At 40.5% G+C, this 24504-nt stretch overlaps 2 protein-coding genes across 3 annotated transcripts in view; one reads left to right on the top strand and one right to left on the bottom strand.

The window, feature by feature from the left end:
* Positions 1–729: 729 nt before the first annotated feature.
* LOC102769319 (upstream-binding factor 1-like protein 1) lies at positions 730–1947 on the bottom strand. The gene has a single exon (XM_006764649.1). It carries the CDS (start codon positions 1945–1947, stop codon positions 730–732), a length of 1218 nt encoding a protein of 405 aa, XP_006764712.1.
* A 7035-nt stretch (positions 1948–8982) lies between these two features.
* CRADD (CASP2 and RIPK1 domain containing adaptor with death domain) overlaps positions 8983–24504 on the top strand; it is a 185798-nt gene continuing 170276 nt past the window's right edge. The window contains exons 1-2 of one of the 2 annotated variants that reach the window (XM_006764638.2): positions 8983–9137; positions 10575–10878. In XM_006764638.2, the coding sequence (XP_006764701.1) occupies positions 10581–10878 (298 nt within the window). In that variant the 5' untranslated portion in view covers positions 8983–9137; positions 10575–10580. Of the gene's footprint in view, positions 9138–9787; positions 9804–10574; positions 10879–24504 lie in introns of those variants that run through there. The other variant, XM_006764639.2, reaches the window with a different exon arrangement.

The raw sequence follows: 24504 nt of genomic DNA, 5'->3' as shown, positions 1-24504 counted from the left end.
TTATTTCACTTAGCATAATGTCCTCTGTGCTCATCCATGCTGTAGTGTATGACAGGTTTTTCTTTTTGTTTTGCTTTTTAGTTAAGACTTTTTTTTTCCCCATAGAGGCCCTCAAATTTTATTTGAAATTAGTAAGAAAGTCTCATAGAGATGTCAGAGTTAAATACACATGTATAAATATTACCTGCTACATAATGCTGCCCACTCTCACATTAAGAATGGCCAACTCCTTTCTCACAGCAGATGTAGTATAAGAGTCCAGAGGTACAGTTCTTGCAGAGAATGTAGGAGTCACAAGCTTATAGTGGACCCTAGACCACTTCTGGCAGACAGAAAATGAGAAAAGCAAAACTTCTTTCTTCAGACTCAGTCTAGTGAAGTGTGCTCCTCACAGCTGTCCAATCATCTCACCATTTGTTTCAAGATCCTTCATTGCATGGATATCCTAGGGGGAGTGATACTGATGGTGTAGGGTGACCAAATACAGGTTCACAGTTCTATTTCTTTTCCCAGCAGGAACCTCTCTTCCCAGGTGTGTGGACCTGATATTGAGAGTTCTGTCCCAATTCCCTGCTTCCCAACCTGTCCTACTCTGTATTGAGGAGGAGGAAGGGAAAGGAAGAGGCAAAGCAATAAAAAGGGACAGGGAGAGGAGCCCTTCAATTTACATAGATGCCAAAGACTTCTGTTGGGAAGTTCTCTGTCCCACCATCTAGGAATGAACAAAGCTCAATTGGAGTCTGAGTCAGAGGTGTCCCCCGAGGAAGACGAGCTGGAGCTGCTATCATCTTCATTGCTACTGCTGGAATCTGAGGAGCTGCAGCTTTCTGCATTTTCCTCATGTTCCTCCTTTTCTTCAGATCCACGCGAGGAATGAAAACAGTCCCCATTGGTCTCTGATGACTCTGTCCCTGGAGCCTGTGGCCCCTGGTTCTGTGCAAGCTCTCTTTGCAGAGACCTTGCTGATGAAGATTGCACATCTGTCCTGATGATCTTGGGGTCTGGACCTCCACGCATGTTCATGTTCTTCCGCTTTCCAGAGGTTCTCTCTCTGTAGGCAGCATACTCTTCAGGAGACAGATTCTTGAGCCAGTGCTCCAGGTCCACCTTGTACTGTTTCTGCAGCTCCTCAGCCTGCTTCCTATAATGCTCCCTCTGGCTCTTTGGGATGCGCTGCCAGCGTCTGCTAATCTCCACCATGCGCTCCCTCAGGGGCAGGCCTTGCAGCTCCATACTCGACCACATATCCTGGTGGAACTTCTGGTATTCGTTCATGGGGGGCTTCTCTGGCTCTCCATGGAATTTTATCTCCTCTGAAAAATTGTTTTCTGAGGAAGACTTCACTTCTTTTCCTTGTTTCTGAAATTTCTTGGGGGCTCGGTTTGGGCTTCTTTTGGGGACAACAGATGTCTTGGAGTTCTGCACTAGTTCAGGGTGGTTTTTCCTGAACTGAGCCATTTTCCCCCCATATTCCTGTTTCTCCTTCTGGAAATCTTGAATATATTTCAGTTTCATCTCCTCTGGGAGCTCCTTGTATTTCTCAGACATGACCTTGGTCAGCTCCTGGTTGTTGAGTTTGGGGTACATTTGGGAATATTCGAGACGCTTCTCCTTGAAGAAGCGGAGATAAGAAGTCAGGGGCTGCTTGGGCATGTCAGGATGTTTCTTAAGTTTTTTGCTTTTGTAAGAATTTTTAACATGTTCCTTAGCTTCCAGGACTAAGTCTGTCAAAGTACGATACTTTCTTATCTTACTAGAAACCTCTAACCACTTGAGTTTGCACATTTCTCCAGAATAATCTTTAAAAGCTACTTTTCCCCAGTCCATATGTGACTGGGTTGTTTTGAATGTGTGGTTGTCATTGGGTGGGAGAATATTCTTCATGAGGTCCAGTAACATCACAATGTCTTCTTTGGGCCATTGGTCTTGGCCGTTACGCAATGCCATTTCTAGGGCTTTGGCCACTTATGAGGCCGCAGTTATGCAAACACCACAGCAGAAACTCAAAAGTCTGCAAGCTTAAGATGTAGCTTGAATCTCCCTTGATATAAGGATCCCTGAAGCTCCTCGCTAATTAGGTTTCAGAACTCCCACCTCTGGGAGTTCTGTCAATATCAGCGTCAATAGAAAATCTCTGTGCGGAAAGTTGAAAAGGGAAAATCTAAATAAAACTCATCTTTTAAAATTTATTTAAAAATGAATGATAAATCCATCAAAGCCCACATTTCCTAGAAAGAGGTGAATTACCTGTCCTCTTACTCACTGAATAGGATTGTAAATTAAGGTAACGGTCATTGAAGAGCAATGATTCCAAAATTAATTCTGGAAAAATTATCTCAAACATTCCTCAACATGTTGCATGTCATCTATGTAAGCATATAGAGGAAGGAGTTTCATTTTTCATCAATTCAAATAATTCTGTGGTCAGGTTGTGTCTATGGTCACAGTTGGAATCCTGGTCAGGCCACATACCTGAAATGCTGGCTCGGTCCTGAGTAGGGGGCTTGTAGGACACAGCCCATCCATGATTCCCTCTCATTATTGATGTTTCTATCTCTTTCACCCTTTTTCTTCCCCTCTCTGGGTGGGATCATATAAAAGCCACATCTCTCCAGAGGCCACTTCTCCAGGATAGATGCTAGTTAAGACTTCGTATTTCATTTTTTAAAGAGCAGCTTAAGGTTCATAGCAAAATAGAGGGGAAGATATAGAGATTTCCCATATGCTTTTTGTTGCCGGAAGCCGGTCCACCCTTGCTGCTTGACACAGTCGCTGCAGGGAAGAAACATCTGCACAGCTTATGTTTCAAGGGACCTGGTGTATATGGCATATGTTTGCTCCCCCTCTTAATGCTATGTGTTTTAAACAGGACCACCTCCCCGAGAAAGGTTATTTCCCCAGGTGAGGATTTTTCTCTGGAGTTAGGGAGGGAATAAAACCCCTTAACTAAGTGCCAGGTGAGTAATTAATCACTTTAACTATGAACAATCATGCTTAAGCTACATAATCTTATTTCCTGGAATGGAGATAAGAAACACCCTAACCTTTGGAATAGAAATTGATACCTGCAAAAAAAACAAAACAAAACTTTTGCCCAGAATCCCTGACACCCGTGAGCAGTTGTGTTTTCGGGTCTGCCATATCCACCTTTCCCCCTTTCCCATGGCTCCGTCTTTGGCCAATAGTTGTAATTGTTCAGGTATTAAGTATATTTTATTGATTTTATTACAGAGAGGAAGGGAGAGGGATAAAGAGTTAGAAACATCAGTGAGAGAGAAGCATCGATCAGCTGCCTCCTGCACACCTCCCAATGGGGATGTGCCTGCAACCAATGTACATGCCCTTGACCAGAATCAAACCTGGGACCTTTCAGTCCACAGGCCGACGCTCTATGCACTGAGCCAAACCGGCCAGGGCTAGAGTATTTTCACTGCCCTAAAAAAATCCTCTGTACCCCTTCCCTCTATTGAACTTTCCCCTCAACCACCAGGCAATGACTGATCTTTTTACCGTCTCCATAATTTTATTTTTTCCAGAATGTCAGATAGTTGGGATTGTACATATTGACTTCTTTCGCTTAATAATATCCATTTAAAGTTTCTCTATGTCTTTTCATGCTTGATAGCTCATTTATTTTTAGGGATGAATAATATTCCATTGTCTGGATGTACCACAGTATATTTATATGTTCATCTACTAAAGGACATTTTGGTTGCTTCCAAGATTTGGCAATTATGAATAAAGCTGATATAAACATCTGTGTTCAGGCTTTTGTTTGTACATAACTTTTTATCTCCTTTAGATAAATACTAAAGAGCATGATTGCTGGGTTATATGATAAGAGTATAGTTATGTTTGTAAGAAACTTCCAAACTGTCTTTTTTTAAAAAAAAAAAATTAGTATGTTTTTATTTATTTACAATTAATTTTGTAATTAAAGTAATATATTCATATAGTTTTTTAAAAATTGAGATATAACTTACATTAAAATGCATGTCTTGAGTATTCAGCTTGATACATTATTAACAACGTGAACATGCCATTCTCATTGCTGAGTATTGCTCCATTGTATGGACATAGACTTTTTCATTCTCCTAATTATAGACATTTGGATTATTTCCTGTTTGGGGCTTCCTTATAGACTGAATGTTTGTGTCTCTCCCTCCCCCAAACTCCTATGGTGAAACCTAACCCTCAACGTGATTGTATTGGGAAGTGGGTCTTTGGGAATTGATTTAGTCATGAGGGTAGAGCCCTCATAAATGAGATTAATGCCCTTATTTTTTTTTTTAAAAAAGAGACTCCAAAGAGCTTCTTAGCACCTTCACTGTGAAAAGACAAAGGAAGAAGATGGTCATCTATGAACCAGGAAGTGGGCTCTCACCAGACAGCAAATCTGCTGGCACCTTGACCTGTTTTACATCATCCTGTTCTTGTTTCATTATAAAAACATATTTAAGTGCATCGAGTAAGAATCTACAGAGCAATGAGGATGCATAAATGACTCAACACAATGAGTAAGTCATAAAGTTGAGTGGGAGAAGCCAGGCCTAACAGAATGCATATGTTTACATAAAGTTTGGAAGCAGGCAAAATGAAACTAGATTGATATTTATAATCTTTAATAGATATTAAAGAAATGCGAAGAGGTAAACATCAAAATTTTTAGGTAGGATGTGGCAGTCAGGGTGAGGGCAGGGAATTGGTTAAGGTTGGGAAGGGCAGGCAGGTGGCTTCTGGGGGTTGGCAGTGCTCTGCTTCTGTAGGGGAGGTCACACAGGTCTCCGTTTGATAACAAGTTTTAATGTGGGTGCTTAAGTTTTGGGCACTTTTCTGTGTGTTATGTTTTACTATTTAAGAAGGAAAAGGTACTTGAAATATATGAAGAGCAAAAGTCCCCATCCCTCTTCTCTCTGCAGAGCTAACACCTTGGGTCTCATTTGGTTTCCTTCCAGATACTTTTCTATGCACTTACATCCCTAAACACACATGTACACAGGATACAATTTTCTTGTATTTCTCTTAAGTGATATATGCTTCATTCCATAACCTGTTTTCACTTGATGATTCTTGGACCCATTAAAGCTCAGTCCACCTTCTTCTTTACTGCCATGGCATACCATTTCACACAGTATTAATGCATGATAGCTGGACTGAATTAGTAATAGTGCCTATTGCATGGGGTTGTTGTGAAGATTTAAGTGAGATATTGGATGTAAACTGCTTAGAACACTTAGGGCCTGAACCAGTTACTTCACTCCTGGGTGCTTCCGCTTCCATATCTGGGGATGATAGCAGCTGTAAAGTGGGATTCACATGAGGATCAAATGGGTCAGGACAGAAAAAGCTGTTCCTGGCAGTGCCTGACACAGGCAAGCGTTGGCTGTGAGAGCAGTAAAGGTGCAGATGGCCTCGCTTTACTTATTGTGAATGCACAGTTTGCTTTAATACCTGGGAGGTATTAAAGGCAGGCTCCCTGTCTTTGTCATTTATTTTGATCATTGTTTTGGTTCTTCTTCCTTGTCTTCTCTTCTAGATGAACTTGGTCATCTAGTTTCATAAATAATCCTCTTGGATTTAGAGACTAATTTACTGAAGTTATAGATTGATTGGAGGAGAACTGACATCTTTACAATATTGAGCCTACCCATCTGGAGGCAGATCATCTCTCCTTATATGCTGGCCTCTTCCTGCCAAACTGTCTTCCAATGTGGCTGTACCATTTTGCATTCCCACCAGCAATGAATGAGAGTTCCCGTTGCTTCATATCCTCATCAGCATTTGATGTTGTTAAAGTTCTGGATTTTGGCAATTCTAATAGGTGTGCTTTCCTTTTCTTTTTAAGGCTGAATTATATATATATATATATTCACTCATCCATTGATGGACACTTAGGTTGCAGTGCTGTGTATTTGCTGTAATGTACATGGTGTGCAGATATCTCTTTGAAATACTGATTTCATTTCCTTTCAATCTACACCCAGAAATGGGATTACTGGGTTATTTGATAATTCTATTTTTTAAAAAATATATATTTTATTGATGCTTTATCCACTGAGCCAAACCGGTCAGGGCTGATAATTCTATTTTTAATTTTTTGAGTAATCCCCATCCTATTTTCTAAATGGATGTACCAGTAGAAATGTGTGACTTTTTTTTTCTCTCTCAAGAGTTTAAGAGCTGATTTATTTAGTTTCCAAACTTATGGGATTTGTGAAAGCTTTTCTTTTGTTAAAATTTCCCATTTCATTGTAAAATGGTAGAGTACATAGTTTGTATGATGTTGATTTTTTTGGAATTTATTGAAGTTTCTTTGTGACTTAATTCATATCCTATTTCTGTATCTGTTTCAAGTATTCTTGAAATGAATCTGTTTTTCTCCATAGCTTAATTTCCACATCTATGAAGTGGGAAAAAACAAAAATATCCAATTCCTTTGGGTTTTGTTTTGAAGGTTGCAAAGCCAAAGGCCAAACTGAAAGAGAGAAAAATATGACACTTGCTCTTCTAGCTTTTTGACACTTTCTTTTGCAATCTTGCAATGGATATATCTTGATGCAAGTAAACATGGTAGGGGAGAGAGAAAAATGAATATCTGTCCTTCCTGAAAATGGATTGATTACCACTGGGTAACAGGTGCTTAATCCTCTGTGGGTGCAAAGTTCCGTTGACAGAGAGGGACTGGACAGAGTGGAGGAGTAGCCACCTGTGATAGTGATTCTGATCTATTGTGGACTCCTTCTGGGCCTGCTGGCCTTAGATATTTATGTAAATGAAGGTGAACCATTAGTTGATGCTCCGAAGTATCATTGTATACTAGAATGGTTGGTGGTCCTCCCAATAGGCTGATTGATGGCAGCTGGCTAATCAATCAGAAAACTAGCCTGGTTGCTTAGGAAGCAGCATGTCTGCTTATTTAAATTTTCCATAGGAAGAGGATTTTTATGGCCAAGGACTTCACCTTATGAACTTAATCCAGATCTTTAATGCAAACCTCTCAGGTTTTTCACCATAGGACTCCATGCCCCTTAGCTCCTGCACTAATTCTTCTCATGTTGTCTCTTATTCTCTTTTCTTCTGTTCTATGAATTCTCATGGAACTCACTGCTGGCACTTTGCGTTCTCTTGGATGTCATCATCAATGTTTCCTTCTAGTTATCAGAAGATCTAAAGCCTTTCCAAGTGCAACATGTCATCAAGAAGTGTTTTAAGCTAGGTAGTTTTTATATGAGTGCATTTGTGCTATTTGTTTGAACTTTACTGTATGTTTGAAAATTACTAAAGTTTACTTTGCAGTTGGAAAAAATACATGCTTTTCCTCCCCCAAAAGCCAGTAACCTTAGCTATTGGCAGTGTTGCAAGAGGTCTGTACTTTACCTGTATGAAGACAGAGAATGTTGCTAATGCCTATCCACACACAAAGGAAATCTTGCTCAGGAAAGAATAGTGATTCCAGAACAAAAGAAGAGGGCAAGCGTTAAGAGAATGCCTGGAACTTAAGAGTAATAGAGTGGAAAGTGGCACTGGAATGATCTGTCAATATTTTGGGCTGTCATTAGAACAACAGACTCTTCACCATACAAGGCTGTGGGGTGTACTGCATACTGGAAAGAGCATGAAACCAGGGAGAACTGGTTAGAATTCAGGTTTTGCTATATATTAACTGTGAGATTTTGGCTAAGACACTTGGCCACTTTGACTCCACATTCTTCACATATGTAAAATGCTAGTTATAAAACTAATACCTGCCATCGATGTAAAATGGTAGATTGGTATAATACTTTAATCTGGTTACAAAAATTAGGAGGTTTTGAGGAGTGAGATTTAGAATTGATCTCCATTAATTTGCTTACAAAGATATTTTCAACTTTCTCTAGAGGTGTTGGTTGTGAAAACCTCTATGGAGCTAATGATAATTAAGGGTTTCTTTTTGATACTGTCAACTAATTTTTAGCAGTACATACAACTTTCTGTATATACCACCCGATTTATTGAAAAGTGAATCAATAAATGTGTTTATTGAATGACTGCCCCGTGTCACAAAGAAATTTGAGGACGGACCCTTAATTTGACATTCTTATATTTCTTTATATTTGGATCATTTATTTTGTCTTGGTTTCCAAATTTAAAATGTGGTGAGCTCAGCAGACCTGCCCCCAGTGTCAGCCCCTCTCTTTTTTGCATACCTTTCTGTGCTTCAGAAGCTGGAAAACTCAAACTACATGTCCCAGATATCTTTACTTACTAATGCTCTGCATGCGGATCACATGCATCAAAGATAAGACATACGGGTTCTGTTTTGATGCTGCTGGCAAATACTGCTGTGGAGACCTTGGTTTTTCTGCAGCAGTCACTTACTCTGTCAGTGTTGAGAAGACTGGAACTATGGGGTAGTAGTTTCCTGATTCTACCATCCTGATTGTGTCCATGAGCCAGTTTGTCAGTGTTATTTGGGGAGTTATGCTTGGATGCTAGACCTTCTCCAGCCTCCCCAATGATTGTGAATGTCCCCAGATAGCCCAGACAAATCCCCTTCTGCCTAGTGTAGCAAGATGATTATTGCACTGAATCCGGATTGATTGACTTGTAAACGCTTTATGGGAACCCTGTGATATAAAGAAATGGCCTTGCATTTTATCTGGAGGGAAACAGATGATAAATAAATGATTAAGTATAAGTTTCAGTAAGATGTTTGAGTGCTACAGATAAAGTTGGTAAAGGGGGTGGGAGTGCAGGAGATGGATGTTGCGATTTTAAATAGAATGGTCTTGGAGAGCCTCGCTGACAAAATGACTTATGAGACCTGACTATTACTTCAATTGTGTGCAAGGCCGAAGAGTAGTTACTGTGCTAAAACCGCAATTATCCAATTATTTTGTTCTTAGATAACCCCTCTAAGCGGCTATGTTATTTACCCACAGCAAACATGTCGGAAGAGACTTCAGCCCGACACTTGAGCCCACAATAAAGATGGCTGCGACACTTCCTGTGTTTGCCCTCAACAAAGATGGCGATCGCACTTCCTGGTACCGGTTTTCGCCTTCAATAAAGATGGTGCTTATGGTACAGGTTCCCTGACAGTCTGGATTCCGGTGGCAGTTTTATTTATTTATTTTTTAAGATACGTGTTCGCAGACGTAAGTAGCAGGAAATCAGGAGCCCATATCCCTCTTTTCTCCATGGCCCGGGCCCCGCGCGACTCCCCGCCCCGCGGCGACCCGAGCCAGGCCGGTTAGGGTGGCGATGGGAGTGCCCGGGGCCCCGCTCTGAAGGTTGTTCCAAATCCTCTCTTTTTAGCGGCTCCGGTTGCCCCGAAAAATCTCTCGCAGCCCCCCTGTTCGTGATGCCCCAGGGCGTCAGCTGCCGAGACTGGGACTGAAAGACGTTCCGCCGGGCGCAGCCGGAAGCGCACGCCCCCTCACCTGCCCCGACTCCGGTCGCCCGGTTCCCTTCTGTGGTGTCCGCGCCACCGATACCACAGCCCTCGGCTCTCTGTGCAGTGGTCTTGGCAACATGCCTCCCAACCGCGCGTGGCTGCGGACCAGGACCGGCCTGTGGACATGTTTCTTTTACAGAAAAAGAAATCCCCTTGAATGGCCCCTGCACGTGTGGTCCTGGCAGGGTCGCGAGGGCGACTCTGAATGCTTCGAGGGAAGGGATGGAATCTCTGACTACATATACGTTTTGCGGCAGACGGGACACAAACCTTACGTGTTTTTGTTTTTCTTTTTTTTAATATATTTTTTATTGATTAAGATATTACATATGTGTCCTTGTACCCACGTTACATGTTTTTCTTGAAGGTGATGGTGCATAAGCCTTTTCTCCTCTAGGCAGTGGTTCTCAACCTTCTGGCCCTTTAAATACAGTTCCTCATGTGACCCAACCATAAATTTATTTTCGTTGCTACTTCATAACTGTAATGTTGCTACTGTCAGGAATCAAAATGTAAATATCTGATATGCAGGATGGTGTTGGGCGACCCTTGTGAAGGATCTCTCGACCGCCGACTGCCAACGAGGTCGCGACCTACAGGTTGAGAACCGCTGCCTGGAGTAAGCGATCCTTCAGCTTATGGTACCTGCTGGTCCCCAGCCCATGGCTGATCAGGTCCTGCCAACTCCGGCGTGCGGAAGGGCAGCTGCACTTGCACACGGGCAGTTCCTGCAGTGGCGGGGCAGCTCTGCAGAAGGCAATGTTAGAACAGAACCACTGTTTCTTCTCCGCGATGTTGAATGAGACGTCGCTCTATAATACTGGAATAAAAGTTGCTTTTAAAGCAGGGTCTCTGGCCCACTTTTTTCCAAATCTCATAATAGATGGAGGAATTGACCCCCTTGTGTAGGAAGCAAGAACAGAACAGATGATGCATGCTCAGTGTATCTCATTACGTTCAGAAACACTTGAAATGAACGAGGTGAATTAAGTAGCACAGCCCCGTGTTCAGCACCGTGGTCTGGCACTCTGCTAGGGTTGAATGGATGTCCATTTCCTTAAGGAGCTTATATTGCAGGGCGGTAGCTTTCAGGGCGCATCACTCCTGTCACCTGAACTTCAGTTTTGTCTCTCCCCAGGGGGAAATGGAGGCTAGAGACAAGCAAGTGCTTCGCTCCCTTCGCCTGGAGCTGGGTGCAGAGGTTCTGGTGGAGGGACTGGTTCTTCAGTATCTTTACCAGGAAGGGGTCTTGACGGAAAACCACCTTCAAGAAATCAGAGCTCAAACCACAGGCCTCCGGAAAACAATGCTGCTGCTGGATATCCTACCTTCCAGAGGTCCTAAAGCATTTGATGCATTCCTCGATTCCCTGCAAGAATTTCCTTGGGTCAGGGAGAAGCTGGAGAAGGCAAGAGAAGAAGCCATAACCGAGCTGCCTGCAGGTAGGCCTCAACACAATAATTTCAGACCAGCTCCCAAATTGTTGAACTATGGCCTTTGGATTTGAGGTTGAGGTTTTAGGTTAGGAGGGGATCAGCAGCTCCCGAAAGTGGGTAAGGAGTTTGGACTGAAGACATGGCGTGACAAGGATGGGATGAAGAGGTGGCATGAGGAAGCGCTTGGAAGGAAAGGAGAATGAACCATGATTGAGAGGGTGAGGAGGACGCTCAGAGAATATATTTAGAAATGCTTCCAGGGAAACTTGGCAAGTCACTTGGGAGACATGTTCTCATCGGAGAGCCAGGCCATATCTCGGCCCATGGCATCAGGAGCCATGTGGAAAGTGCAGACGGGAGAGCAGCGCTAGGCGGCCTGATAACTGCTTCATGGGGTGCCAGCGCTGCCTGCTGGAAAAGGTCAGATTCCTGAAGGGGGAGGCAGCCTCTAGGAAGGCATGCCCTGCACCTGCTCCCTTGCCTGGCCTACACGGCCAGAAGGGATTGTTTGGAAGGCTGGCTTAATTTGTGTTTAAAGGTTATTGATTTAAAGTCATCCTTTTTACCCGTGTTCAGACACCAGGAGTATTAACTTGTAAGGGTAGTAGTTAGTGCAGGGTCTCATTTTGTTTTTTAAGCAAGTTGGGAGCTATGGAAAATAGAAATAGTCCTAGTGCCATTGATCTGGCTTGTAGCAGGAAGAAGATGTGATATGAAATACTTGTTCTTCTTAACAGCTCCCATGATTTATGCTGTTTACAAAAATTGAGGAGCAGAGAATTGAACTGCCAAAAAAAAATAATTAAAAGTTCACTTGTAAATTTTTAACAGTTAGGAAATCAACATTCTCTGGAGTTTTCAATAGTAGTAATAGTCAGAATTTCTCCAAGTCAGTGGTCCCTAGCCTTTGTTATTGTTTTTAAAATAGCAGTATATCTGGCTAAAAAGCAAACACCAGTAATAAAAGACCACTTTTATTGTTTTTGCCTTGTGGACCTCATATTTTGAATGATTTTTCCAGACCACATTCAGTAAATACTCATGATTAATTTTTCTATTTTTATTAATGCCATATGTCTGAATATCTGATCACCATGAGATGACCAGTTAACTTGGGAAGGCCTAGTAAAATCCCAGTGTAAAAAAAAATATTTTCATTTCCTTGCATGACCAAATTACAGGCAAATGTATATTTTATTCTTTTTGAAGTACTGAAAATAGCTGGCCTTTAAAGGCCACAGGAATTCTCAAGTTGGGTTGTCTTTACCAAATTAAATACTTTAGGTGCAAAGCCTAATTAAAGTATCTAAGACATTTCTACCACTGTATTGAAAGCAGAACAAATAATATAGAATTGGGGAGATGTTAAAAAAATATTAGGGTATCCAGTGTCTTTTCCTGGTATTTGACGTAGAGGTTCCTCTTGGCAACACATAGTTGAAAACAGCAAAACAGCAAACTGAAAGTCTGTTCCAACCAAAATATTTACTTTAATTTTATAATCGTTTTGGGTGATGTAAATAGTACTGTTGTATATTTTTAATAGAGGTATGACCTCATTGTCATTTCTTCAGATTCATTCAGAGAACAAGAAAAAAATTAAGATTTTTAAAAAACAAATGGTGAAAGTTACAGAGAAGTTGAGGGAAAAACAGTTGTGTGTGTGTGTGTGTGTGTGTGTGTGTGTGTGTGTGTGTTTAAGTAAACAGAAGGAAACAGTGTAGAGTGGGAAAAATCTAGTGTGTCTGTGTTGAAGTTTAGAAAAAAATGTTTGTGTAATTATGTGGAAGTGGTCAAATGCGATGATAGGTTGACTACTGCACAAATTAAGTACTCTTGTTTTCTTGTTGAGTCACACTACTATTGAAAAAATATTCTGAAGAGAGTTTGATTTACATATGCCTCTATATACTGCCTACAGCGACAGTTACATAAACTCACTTTCTAAATAATTATTGTTAATTATTCAACATTTTAAATAAGATTACAAAATATAAATAAGGTATGGAGAATAATGGTGCAGTGAACATCCTTATCCCCATCACTGTTAAAAAAAGATACTACCATTGCCTTTGAGGACTTCTGGGTGCTCCTCTTCAACTCTCGCTTATCCTCAACCCCTACTCACTGATAACCCTGAATTTGGAGTTTATAATTTTCTTTTTCACTTTGTAGGTTTCCATTTCATAGTCACTTTAAAAATCTACGTACATTATAGAAAATTCACTATGCCATAATTTTATATGTATATGTAAGGGATGGAGGAAATGTATTATTTTAAAGGAGTTGTTAGTTAACAACCTCCTCTTTTCGAGACCTTTAACTTTGTGTTTAAATGAATTAATTTGATGGCAGTATTTTAGTTCTAAAATTAAATTGGGACTTAATTGAAATCTTTTTTCAGTCTTAGAAAAAAATTAAAATTAAAGTGCCTTCAATTTAATGTCCCTATAAAAATGTGAATGATCCCAGAGGCCTATTTCCTAGGACCTCAGTGTTTCTTCAGTGTTGTAACAGAGTAATTTTAATAAGCTTTTAAATAGTCCATTTAAATTTTTGTAAAGGCATTTTGAATTTTGAAGAACTAGGCTGCAGGAAAATGTGGTGCTTGTATATGTATGTATATACATCAACCTCTCCTGACCTTTTCTAATAATTCTGGTTGTCATTATTAACTAATTTGCATAGAAAAGAATGGTTTTCTCCTTGGCCAAGAGGTGAGTCTTTCTCCAACAATGAGCTGATTTTATTTTATTAAAAAGTTTTCTTGTTATGGTCTTCTCAGAGATTCTTGGTTTCCCTTTTATTAGTTGAATTTTGAGCTGCCTCAAAGGCCTTATTTGGTGATCCTACTTAGTTCTTTTTATTTATGTTCTGGAATTAAACCTTTGATTCTCTTAGAATCTGCCTAGATGACTGGTTCCCCTATCTCTGTTAATAAAACTCTAAGATGTTAATAGAAAATTGATTTTGTGTTTTTCTCACCGTATAAGGACTCAAGTATTTTAAAAGAGGAATTCTGGCCGTAAAATGACGTAATCCAGCTTGGCACCGTGGCAGGAACACTTGATAGTGTGTCCCTTACTGGCCAGTAGACACTAGATCAGCTGAAAGTCGTCTCTGGGCACCTGTCAGGTCATTTAGGAGATGCGTATAATGCTGAATTTGGGTAAAGGCTGCGTGGGCCTGCCTGTCTCATGGGCTCTGTCTACACTGCAGCGTCTCCAGTGCCTGAGCTAATCTGGATCTACAAAGGAGGTGTATGGGCAGCCCCAGTCTCACTTGTTGGTAGGACAGCCTAAGTGATGATAGGAGTGACTTCTGGGCCCCAAGACTTCCTGTTCCATTGTGCTGGCCCTGGCTGTGGGACTGGGTTTCTGTCATGATTCTCATGTAACTGTCAGCCTGGCAACTCTGCCTTTACCCCTGTTTTCCTTTAGGTTTGGGAGTTATTTTCCTCTTCTCTAAGCTAGAGTCCTGCTTCATATTCTCTTAGCCACTGGCAAGGATATCTTGGAACACAGCTCTGTGCCTCCTATGTTAGCATCCAATGCCTCAGTTCTTTAGCCTGCTGGAGTGGCTGTCCTGGGGTGACATTTGCTTCAACCTTGCCTGAGCTTGAGCTGGTCCTTGCCATGAACCCCGTGCCCCAGACTCCTTGGCTGCCCTCACTGGAACGAGATGCAGGGCTGGCCTGTTTTTTGTCTACTGACCATCTCCAGGGCTCAGCCTGTCCCTTGTGGAGCTGACGTTGCCTGATCATGTATACATAGCTACATTGGTCACTGTCTCGAGATGCACTCTGGCTCTCACATATATACTTGGATGCATCTGAAGTTACTGAGCAATAATGGCAAACATTTTAGGCATTGGTATAGATTTATTCGATTTCTAGCCTGGGATTTTCCAGTCATACCATGTCTTGACCATACTCTGCATAAGTTCAGTGTTGAACTCAGTTTATCTAGCTTGTGGTCTATCCAAGTACTTCTGTAGCTGGGTAGAGTTTACTTCATAGCATTGTGTGTGCTAGAGAGGGAATGATGGGAAAACATCCACAGCGGGACCCCTTCTTGTGGTAAGGGCAGAGTCTACAGATTTCTGTGTATCCTCGACATGATTATCATATCTTCCTGAGGACCAGTGAGGTGCCAGGTACTAGGTAAAAAAGACACATGAAGGACCTCCGGATCAACTGAGGGGATTCATTTGTTCGTTCGGCAAATGAGTATTGACCATGTGCCAGACATTAGGTGCTAGGGATATTATAATAAACAAAGCCCCTACTCTTATGAGCTCACTATACTCTACAGTTCAATGGGGACAGAGAGCAAGCAGATGAATAAATAATACAGTCATGTGCCACTTAACAGCCTTTTGATCAATGGCTGATTGCATTTACGATGGTGGTTTCATAAGCTTATGAAGGAGCTGAAAAATTCCTATTGCCGGTGTTGTCATAGCTGTCATAATGTCATGCAGCAACACATTACTCAGGTGTTGGTGGTGATGCTGGTGTCAACCTACTGCTGCCTGTTCTATAAAAGGATAGCACATATAATTATGTACAGTATATAACACGTGATAATAAATATGTTACTGTACTTTTCTCATTCTTTTAGCCTGTAATCTTTCTACTAATTAAAAAAATTGTGCCGTACAATAGTATGCTGTGCTACACTGTCAGCAGGTTCATGCACCTCATGTTTACCACATCTCTTGATTGCATAATTTTCTCTTGTACTTGATTAAATCTCATGTTGTTTGTACAATAACACGCTGTACAGGTTTGTAGCCTGGGAGAAATGGGCTGTACTATATAGCCTACGTGAGTAGTAAGATATGCCATCTAAGTTTGTATAAGTGCACTCTATGATGTTCATGAAATGACAAAACCACCACAACCCATTTCTCAGAATATATCCCATCATTAAACAGCACATGACTGTACATCAGGTGATGATAGTGCTGTGAAGTAAAACAGTATGTGTGTGGTAAGGAAGGCCTTAGCATATTATTAGGCGAGGTCAGAGCAAGCCTTTCTGCTGAGGGGATGTTCAGCAGAGACCTAAATTCTGCCACAGAGTGGACACAGGAGGAAGAGCAGTTCAGATAGTGGGAGCCCCAGGTGACTGTGTGGCAGGAGCCCAGGCCCATCCGGGATAAGAACCTTCCTCCTGGAGACGAATCACAGCACATGTCAGCATCAGTGCAGTTGCAGCCATTTGTTGTTGTGTTTCCCAAAATGTAAGATGCACGCAGAGCCATGATCTTGGTAGCTTTTAAAATGATTTTCGATGATAAGTGGAATGGGATTGAATCACATGGTGAGAAATTCATTTTCTTTTTCAATACTGATAGCCAGGTGAAAGCCTCTGTTTGGTACAAGTATTTCTGAAACATCTCGCTTGATACCTGCCAGCTTTCTTTTTAATAGAAAAAAAGGTCCTCATGCTTAAAGCCTTCTTTGGACAGCAATAGTTAGCTCAAACTTAATTGTTTTGCTTTTTTTTCTTATATCCATTTAACATTTTTCTTCCATTTGTGACAAGCAAAACTGTTTTCTATTTATGAAGTTCCTTTAAAAAACACATTGCTTTGCCCTGGCTGGTTTGGCTCAGATTGTTGAGCATCAGCCCGTGCATCTAACAGTCTTGGGTTTGATTCCTGGTCAGGGCACTTACCCAGGTTGGGGATTTGTTCCCTGGTCGGAGTGTGTATGGGAGGCAACTTATCGATGTTTCTCCCTCACATCGATGTTTCTCCATCTTTCCCTCTCTGTTGGTTTCTCTCTCTCTCTCTCTCTCTCTCTCTCTTTCTCTCTTATCAAAGAAACCTACTAAAGAAACCCACATTACTTTTATTTAAGTTAAAATGACTCAACATACAGAAAAATATTAAGAAAATAATAATGGTATGAGATTATGGCCTAAAACATAAAGCTGCTTTTCATCTATTTTCTCATTTAAAAAGAGTGACTGGAGTTTGGGGCAGGAACCATTGCCTGGATGGCATAGTTGGGGAAGGAAGACTCTAGCTCTAGCTCAGATAGAAGAAATGGCCATATTCAAGGGTTTTTTGTTTTTGTTTTTTTTTACTGTTTTGCTCATTCAGTTTATGTATAGTGGCTGGGAACTGATTAAATTTATTAGTAGAATTGCCAGAATGACTTAATTTTAGGCTGCCTAAACTGTAAACACATTAATTTGCTAGTGTAACAAAGTCAGCAATATGAAGACATATCCTGGTATTCCAGACTTTTAGATTGGGAGGGACTTACAGTTCATCTAAGTTTTCTGAGAAAACCAAGTCCTAGGGAGATAAAGTCAACACTTAGCCACGATCCCATAGCTGCTTATTTGTTGCCAGCACTGGAATCCAGGCCTCCGGATTCTTGATTTACGACCTTTTCTGCTGTGCAGTCTTGGCTCCCCACTGGGTTTGAAATGGAATTGTATATGCTGTAGTGTTAATAGTGGAAATTAGCTTTGTAAAAAATTGTGTAAATGATTTGATTTACTTTTAAGAAGAAACATTTCAAGGGCTTTTAGAGGTATTTTAGAATAAGATTTTACTAAAGTATTTTATTTTGATTAACGCTAATTTTAATTATTTAAAAGAAAATTTTGATAGTTCAGTACTGCATTTCATCAAAAGATTTCCCGCCCCCTGTCCCTCTTCCCCATCCAAGGCTGACATAAAGGAAGAATTTTATTGAGTATTTACGGGACTGATGAAATAATGCATCTGTTGGCAGCTAATTGCAGCTCTTTCTAGGAATAGCAAACCATGTGACAGTTCTCTCCCCAGCAGGCATATATCCATCTCACTTTAAAAAGTGGATTTATTGTTCTTTCCTCTTAGAAATTATCACTGTGACTTTTTTATCTCTCCTGTGGCTGTATGGGTCATTTGGCTACATCAGTCACCTTACTGACCATAAGAGGTTGATTTAGCTTCAACTTTGGCTTTTAAAAAACTGCTGATCCCCAGACTTTACCAAGGTCAATTCATGCCAAAATCTGTGGAGGTGGGGTATGGGCAGAGGTATTAAAGATACACACACACACTCTCACATGCACATATACCCATGCACATGCACAAATGCCGTAATAGGTTATTTTACAGGAAAGCCAGGTTTGAGCATCTTGTTTTTGGACCCGCCGATTAGGTGCATGGCTTCTTTCTCCTTATTGCTCCCTAAGTATGGACCTCCCAAAGCTGTACACTTACTTGAAGAGCTGTTCCTGGTTTTGCAAGGGAGGTGGAAGGATGGTAGGAATGGAGATGTAGAAGGATATACAGTTTTGTTTTAAATCTATAATCACAGATGTTTCTAATTCTCTGAATATCTTGAACATTGTTGCTTAAGAATATTCCAGAATCTTAGACCCCATACAGGTGTCACTCTAACATCAATCTTAAAATGCGTTAGAGCTCTAGGGGAATACATTCATACGTAGAACGAATTAGATCAGAGGGTTTTGAATTAGCTGGTGAATTTGGATTTGGGGAATTATTTTCATCATTTCTTCGCAATGTTTGGAAATTAAAAACCATCCACAATACTCTGTGCTCTGTAGATCAAGCTATGTCCAAATGGAGACAGAAACTGCCAGTGGAGAACGAGTTGGATGCTGCTCTCAGATACAAAGTGAGCTGAAGAAGGCTCTAGGATGGATGAGAGACAAATGGCCCGAGGGGAAGGCCAGCAGGGAAGACTAGGACCGGCTTAGTCCCCCTGTCTGTGGGTTGGTCAGACAATCTGTTTGTAATTAAAAATGAATTTTAGTATTTTCTGTGTCTCACAAAGAACCTCAAATAATATCAGTAAAATACTTACTCTGTGTCAGGCACTGTTCCAGACCCTTGGCATTTATTAATTTATGTAATCCTGACAGTTACCGTTATTGCATAGATAAGAAGATGGAGGTACAAAGATGTTAAGTCATTTGCTCAAGGTCATAAATGTGGAATTCAGGCACTTAAATGTCAAAGCCTGATAATTCATAGCCTATAAAAACAAATTCTCAAAATTAGTTTTTCTTTCCTTCCTAATTCTGATTACTTGTGGCTGCACCAGAGCCCAACATTTATCAGCCCCATGCCCTCTCCTACTCCTGTCTCTCCCAGATGCACAGCAGTAGGGGCTTTTCTGTCTTTCTCTTTCCTGCTTATTGTCAGAAGACCAATTCCTGGTTGGTACCTCTCCCCCATCTTACTTTATCTGTTTTTTTTTTCTTTTTCTGGAAAGGTCTAATGTGAGGCCATATGGGGTCGAGGAGCAGAGCCTCCAGGTTGCTCCCATCCCATCTTGATACCTTGAGAGTAAAAAAAGGCTAAATTTTCTTGGCTGTGATGAGGAGACAGACATGGTGTCGGCTCTCCTGATACTGCGAGTCGGGTTCCACTTTTACAGCTCTTAAATCCTGTTATCAACAGTTCCAATAACCAGCTTTTCTGGTGGTGCAGCCTGAGAGTTTAATCATACACTTAGCAAGGTAGCTTTCTCTTTTTTTATGGGTGCAGTTCAGACTTGCAGGCTGTTGTTATAGCTAGCTGCAGGAATGTTTGCTTTTGCTTAATTTTAATAGGCAGCTGTGTTTATACTTGTTCTTTAGTTTGAGCAGCATATGATTCTTTGGAGGATTTTTGCCCCCAGAGAAAAAAAAGAGTACTGTACTTTTCCAAACAGTAAATTTTAATTGAGAAGGAAATATAACCTCTAGAAGTTTGGGGCAGGTTTTAGTCTTAGGCTTTATTTTTTGTTAATGTTATAAAAGAAATCTTAACTCCTTATAAGAAGTGCCAAGTTGACAATTCCTGGAAATGTTCATGTTCTATTTATGCTCAGCACCATAGCAGAGAGGCTGGTGACGCTGTTACCAAAATAATATCGCTGAGCTGTAGTAAGTGGCAAACAGGAGGCTTGAGGTTTTATACCTAAATAGAAAGGCTTTAATAACATCTCTCAGTTGCACCATTTGTGCATAAGGTATATGGGTGCTGAATGGTAATGGTGAAGACATTACAGAGAATTCCAGAGCAAGCAGACCACATCTGCTGGGACTTGTCCTGTTGTTAGAACTGCAGAAGGCTGGAGCTGGAGGGATCTGAGAGCCCCCAGTTTACAGATAGGAAAATAAGGAATGTAAGTCAGTCTGCTAGCATGTATATGGACTCTTTGGTTCAAGCATAGACTTTTCTTTTTTAAAAAATATATTTTTATTGATTTCAGAGAGGAAGGGAGAGGGAGAGAGAGATGTAAACATCAATGATGAGAGAGAATCATTGATTGGCTGCCTTCTGCATACCCCCCACTGGGAATGGAGCCTGCAACCCAGGCATGTGCTCTTGATGGAATTGAACCTGGGACCCTTCAGTCGGCAGGCCCACACTCTATCCACTGAACCAAACCAGCTGGGCACGTGTAGACTTCTTCTTCTTCTTTTTTTAAAATATATTTTATTGATTTTTTAGAGAGGAAGAGAGAGAGACAGAGAGTCAGAAACATCGATGAGAGAGAAACATCGATCAGCCGCCTCCTGCACATCTCCCACTGGGGATGTGCCCGCAACCCAGGTACATGCCCTTGACCGGAATCGAACCTGGGACCTTTTAGTCCGCAGGCCGATGCTCTATCCACTGAGCCAAACCGGTTTCGGCACGTGTAGACTTCTTGATAACATAAGCAAATATAGGGATTTTTCCACTGTGTACTGGGTAGATCACAACTTTAAAGAATTCTTAAAGTTCTAGGAGTGGGGAAGGAACAGTTCCAAAAGGAAGAGGTGAAAGCTGACTAAAAGATGTCTGCTGTCCTCTGTCACTCCCATTCTTTTTATATTGATCAGGCTCCACACTTGCAGGCCTGAAAAGAAATGACAGCTCTTTAAGGAAGGAGAATGTTTTATAGCAAAGCCTGGGTTGAAGGCCAGAGGTGGTGGGAAAAGTACAAGAGAGCAATGTTTAGAGTGAGCTAGATCTTAAAAATTTTTCAAAATGAGAATATATTGGGGGAAAATGGATTGAGGATGTTAAAGTAGAGAGGAGATTAGAGAGAGACTTTGGATTGGGTTCTGGCTAAAGGCTTTACATATATAAACTCACTTTATCCTCATATTTGAGGATAGGTCTTTGAGGTAAGTACTCTTATAATTATTTGCATTTATAAATGAAAGTATTAGCTAAATTGCCCAAGGTGGCATAACTCAGGTAGTAGCAGAGCTGAGATTTGAACATGGACAGTCCTCCAGTCCCTGCTTTTAATCATTAGGCTACCCTATCTATCCCTAATACCAGTTCTTGGTTCTGCTTAGAGTCACCTGGGCAAGCTATAGCTTCTTTCTTTTCTGACCCTTTCTTGCCTTGGTTCTCACAGCCAACATTTCCATTGAGTGTTTTTTTAAAGAGCTTACCAAATGACAGCTCTTTAAGGAAGGAGAATGTTGGGATATTAAAACACACACACACACACACCAAAGATAAGAAATGTTTTCTAAGAAATGGGATTAGACAAAATCGAGATTTTGAATGAGATTGATATGGCAGTTTTTGTTTATTGAATCTTCAAATATGTATCTCTTTCCATTTCTTTTCATTTTTAATCGGCATTTGATGGTGCTATGGGCAAATGTGCTTTTTCAGGCTTCTCACATTTTTTTGAGCCCTTTTATTCCTTTATGTGCCAGCCAGGATCCATCCAAGAGGCAAAAACCACACAATAATTTGAACAAGAAAAATTTAACATAATGAATTATTAACTAGCAAAAAGTTAACTGTGGTTAACTACTAAAGGGGTAAATGAGGTCTCTAAGCAATATGGAAATAGCAATTTCAAGAAGCTGCTTTTTTTCTAGAGCTGAGGGAGAGTAAAGGATGGAAGCTCTAAGAGCTTGCAAGAGGCCCCTCCCTATTCCAAGACCTCCTTGGAAATGAATTGACTACCTCATTAATTTGTAGCCTGCTGGTGGCCAGTAATCTTGCCAGAGGGTATAGGGTGGAGCTGGTCTGGGAGAGCAGCCTACCTGGTTGAGAAACTTGGTAGGGTATGTAGGTGGACCTGAGCTGATCCTCAGAAAGCTTACTGCCGAGGGGCAAAGATATTCCCTGGAGAATGAGCACCATGGAGTTTTCCAGATGCTGCTGGCTGTGACTGTCCCCTTTAGAGGGCATAACACATCCCAAACCAGAATGAAAAGCCCCTCCCACTGCTATGGCCTTGCAATGCCCCTTTATTGATGAAACTAACACTGAACCATCTGGCAAAAGAGAAATGTTTATAGAGTCTAGCCCCAGTATCACCAAGTAGGAGAAGAGGGTGAACTTAGAGCAGAGAAGTAATGCATTGCTAATTGGAGTACCTCATCTGTAAAATAGTGATAGTGCATAATTCCCAAAGTAGTTCTGGGAACCTCATTCATTCATTCATTTAGCCAACATTTATTGATTATCTACCATTTCTGGCTATTCTGCTATGGCTCTGAGATTATGGTTGTCATTGTTGTTTGTCTCTGCTGTAATGTCCTCTAAGGCAGAAACGTTTTATCTCTGTACCTGCAGAATCTGTTTAGCATAGTGCTACATACATGTTAGTCTTCACATGTTTATTAAACGAATGAAGGAATGACTATAAAGAGAATATAAAAACAGTCATACCCTCAATGAGTTTAAATTGTACTTGGGGAAAGGTAGAGGTAAATAAATACAATACAATACAATATGGTATTCTAGTTATCTTTTGTTGCATAACAAGCTACTCCAAAACTTAGTCGCTTTAAATAACAATCATTTATTTTAGTCATGAATGTGCAGTTTGGGCAGGGCTCAGAAAAGACAGCTCATTTCTCACCTACCTGGCGTCAGTTGAGCCATAGGATCCATTTCCTAGATAGGTCACTCACGTTTGTGGTAAGTTGGTGCTGCTCGTTGGTTGCTCTCCACCTGGGCCTTTCTGCTTGTGGCTGGGGTTTCCTCAAAGTATGAGGTTGAGTTTCAAGAGGCAGGAAGTGGAGGCTGCCAGTTCCTTAAGGTCTGGGCCCAGACAATGGCATCCTGTTAACTTATGCTGTATTCTTGTGGTTAAGCTGTCCCAAGGTCCAGATTCAAAGAGAGGAAATAGAGTTCTACATTTCCTTGGGAGGTGTGTCAAATCATTTTGGGGCCTTATAGCACTTATCAGACGCAGAGATTTAAAAAATATATTTTTTATCATAAACGGGGAATTTGCTGTCATATACTAGAATGATGTAAATTAATGACAAATGTTTATTATTAGTTTAATATAAAATGTTTTTTAACTCTAGTTTTCTGAATGTAAAAGCAACAGATATTTATTGTTTTTTAAAAAGGCTCTAGAAAGATATCAAGAAAATGGAAATCTCTCACAATTTTATTGCCCTCAGATAATCATGATTTAAAATAAATGAATAGTGAAATGCAATATTTGGGTTTTTACCGTAGGAAATTCTGTTTTTGAAGTTCTCTCTTTTCCAAACTCCACTCATTTTCAGAAAGTTATTATTTACTTGATACTAACACTTAAAGATTGAATTTCTTATGTGATGTCAAATAAAGACTAAAATTTAGATTATATGTATGTGTGTAACATGTATATATGTATACATGTATATATGTATATACACACACACACATATATTTTTCTCCAGAGAGTAAAACTTCCTGAATCAACTTGAAGTAGTCTTTTCAAATTATTACCAAGGCTAGTTGCTATTTCCAAGACTAGTTGCTATTTCAGTTTGCAGAGGCTCGGGTGGGGAGCACTGGACTTAAATGACCTTTTCCAAATGACTCTTAAGGAACTATGAGGAATATTTTTCACTCAGCTGTTTTTTTTTATTTTCTGTTTATCTTTCTATGAGTTTTCTATGAGTATTCTATTTCAAAGTGTTTCACTAGATATTACATAACCTGATTTTTTTCAATGTCTTCTATTTAAATGCTTTTAAATATTACGACTCTGAATCTTTTCTCTTTATTGTTTTTCCTAAGCAGTTAGACTGTAGGTGATTAAGCCTCTACCTGTGCCATTTTAAAATAAATTTATATCCTTCCAAATGGACTATATTTTTAAAACTGTAAGTGTTCTGGATAGTAGATTAAATTCCCCCCACCCCCTTGCAATTAGAAAGGCATTTCTAATGACCCTTTCACTTACTCAGAGTATATTTCAAAGGAACTGTTAAAACTTTTGGTGGAATAATCATATCCCATCCTCCTCACTTCTTGTTACCAGGGTAGCTACCATAAACCACTATAGGAAGTAGGAGGAGGTGACAGATAAGTCATTGGAAAGAGCACAGTACCTGAAACTCCAAAACTTTGCTTCCTGCAAGCATTTATTTAATATTTACTATGTGCCAGTTAAACAGAGCAGAACTTAATAAGGTATGATCCCTACCTTCAAAGGTGCTCCGAATAAATAAGATGATACATGTGAAGTGCTTACAACAGAGTAAGGCATCTATTCAACATTCACTGAATGTTAGTTGTCCTTATAATCATTTGATATGACTGAAGAGTGTGACACAGAGAGGTGTGTGAAAGGAACAGTGATGGCTCCACTTGGCCTGTGGGAAGACAGTATGGGTAAGGCTTTAAAGAGAATGTGTA

Source organism: Myotis davidii, unplaced genomic scaffold, assembly GCF_000327345.1.
Source record: "Myotis davidii unplaced genomic scaffold, ASM32734v1 scaffold581, whole genome shotgun sequence".
Lineage (NCBI taxonomy): Eukaryota > Metazoa > Chordata > Mammalia > Chiroptera > Vespertilionidae > Myotis > Myotis davidii.
The sequence above is the reverse complement of the archived record's forward strand: the minus strand, read 5'-3'. Positions and strand labels throughout refer to the sequence as shown.

Excerpts from the sequence above, each read along its gene's own strand:
- LOC102769319 (XM_006764649.1), bottom strand. The coding sequence starts at position 1,947 with ATGGCATTGCGTAACGGCCAAGACCAATGGCCCAAAGAAGACATTGTG.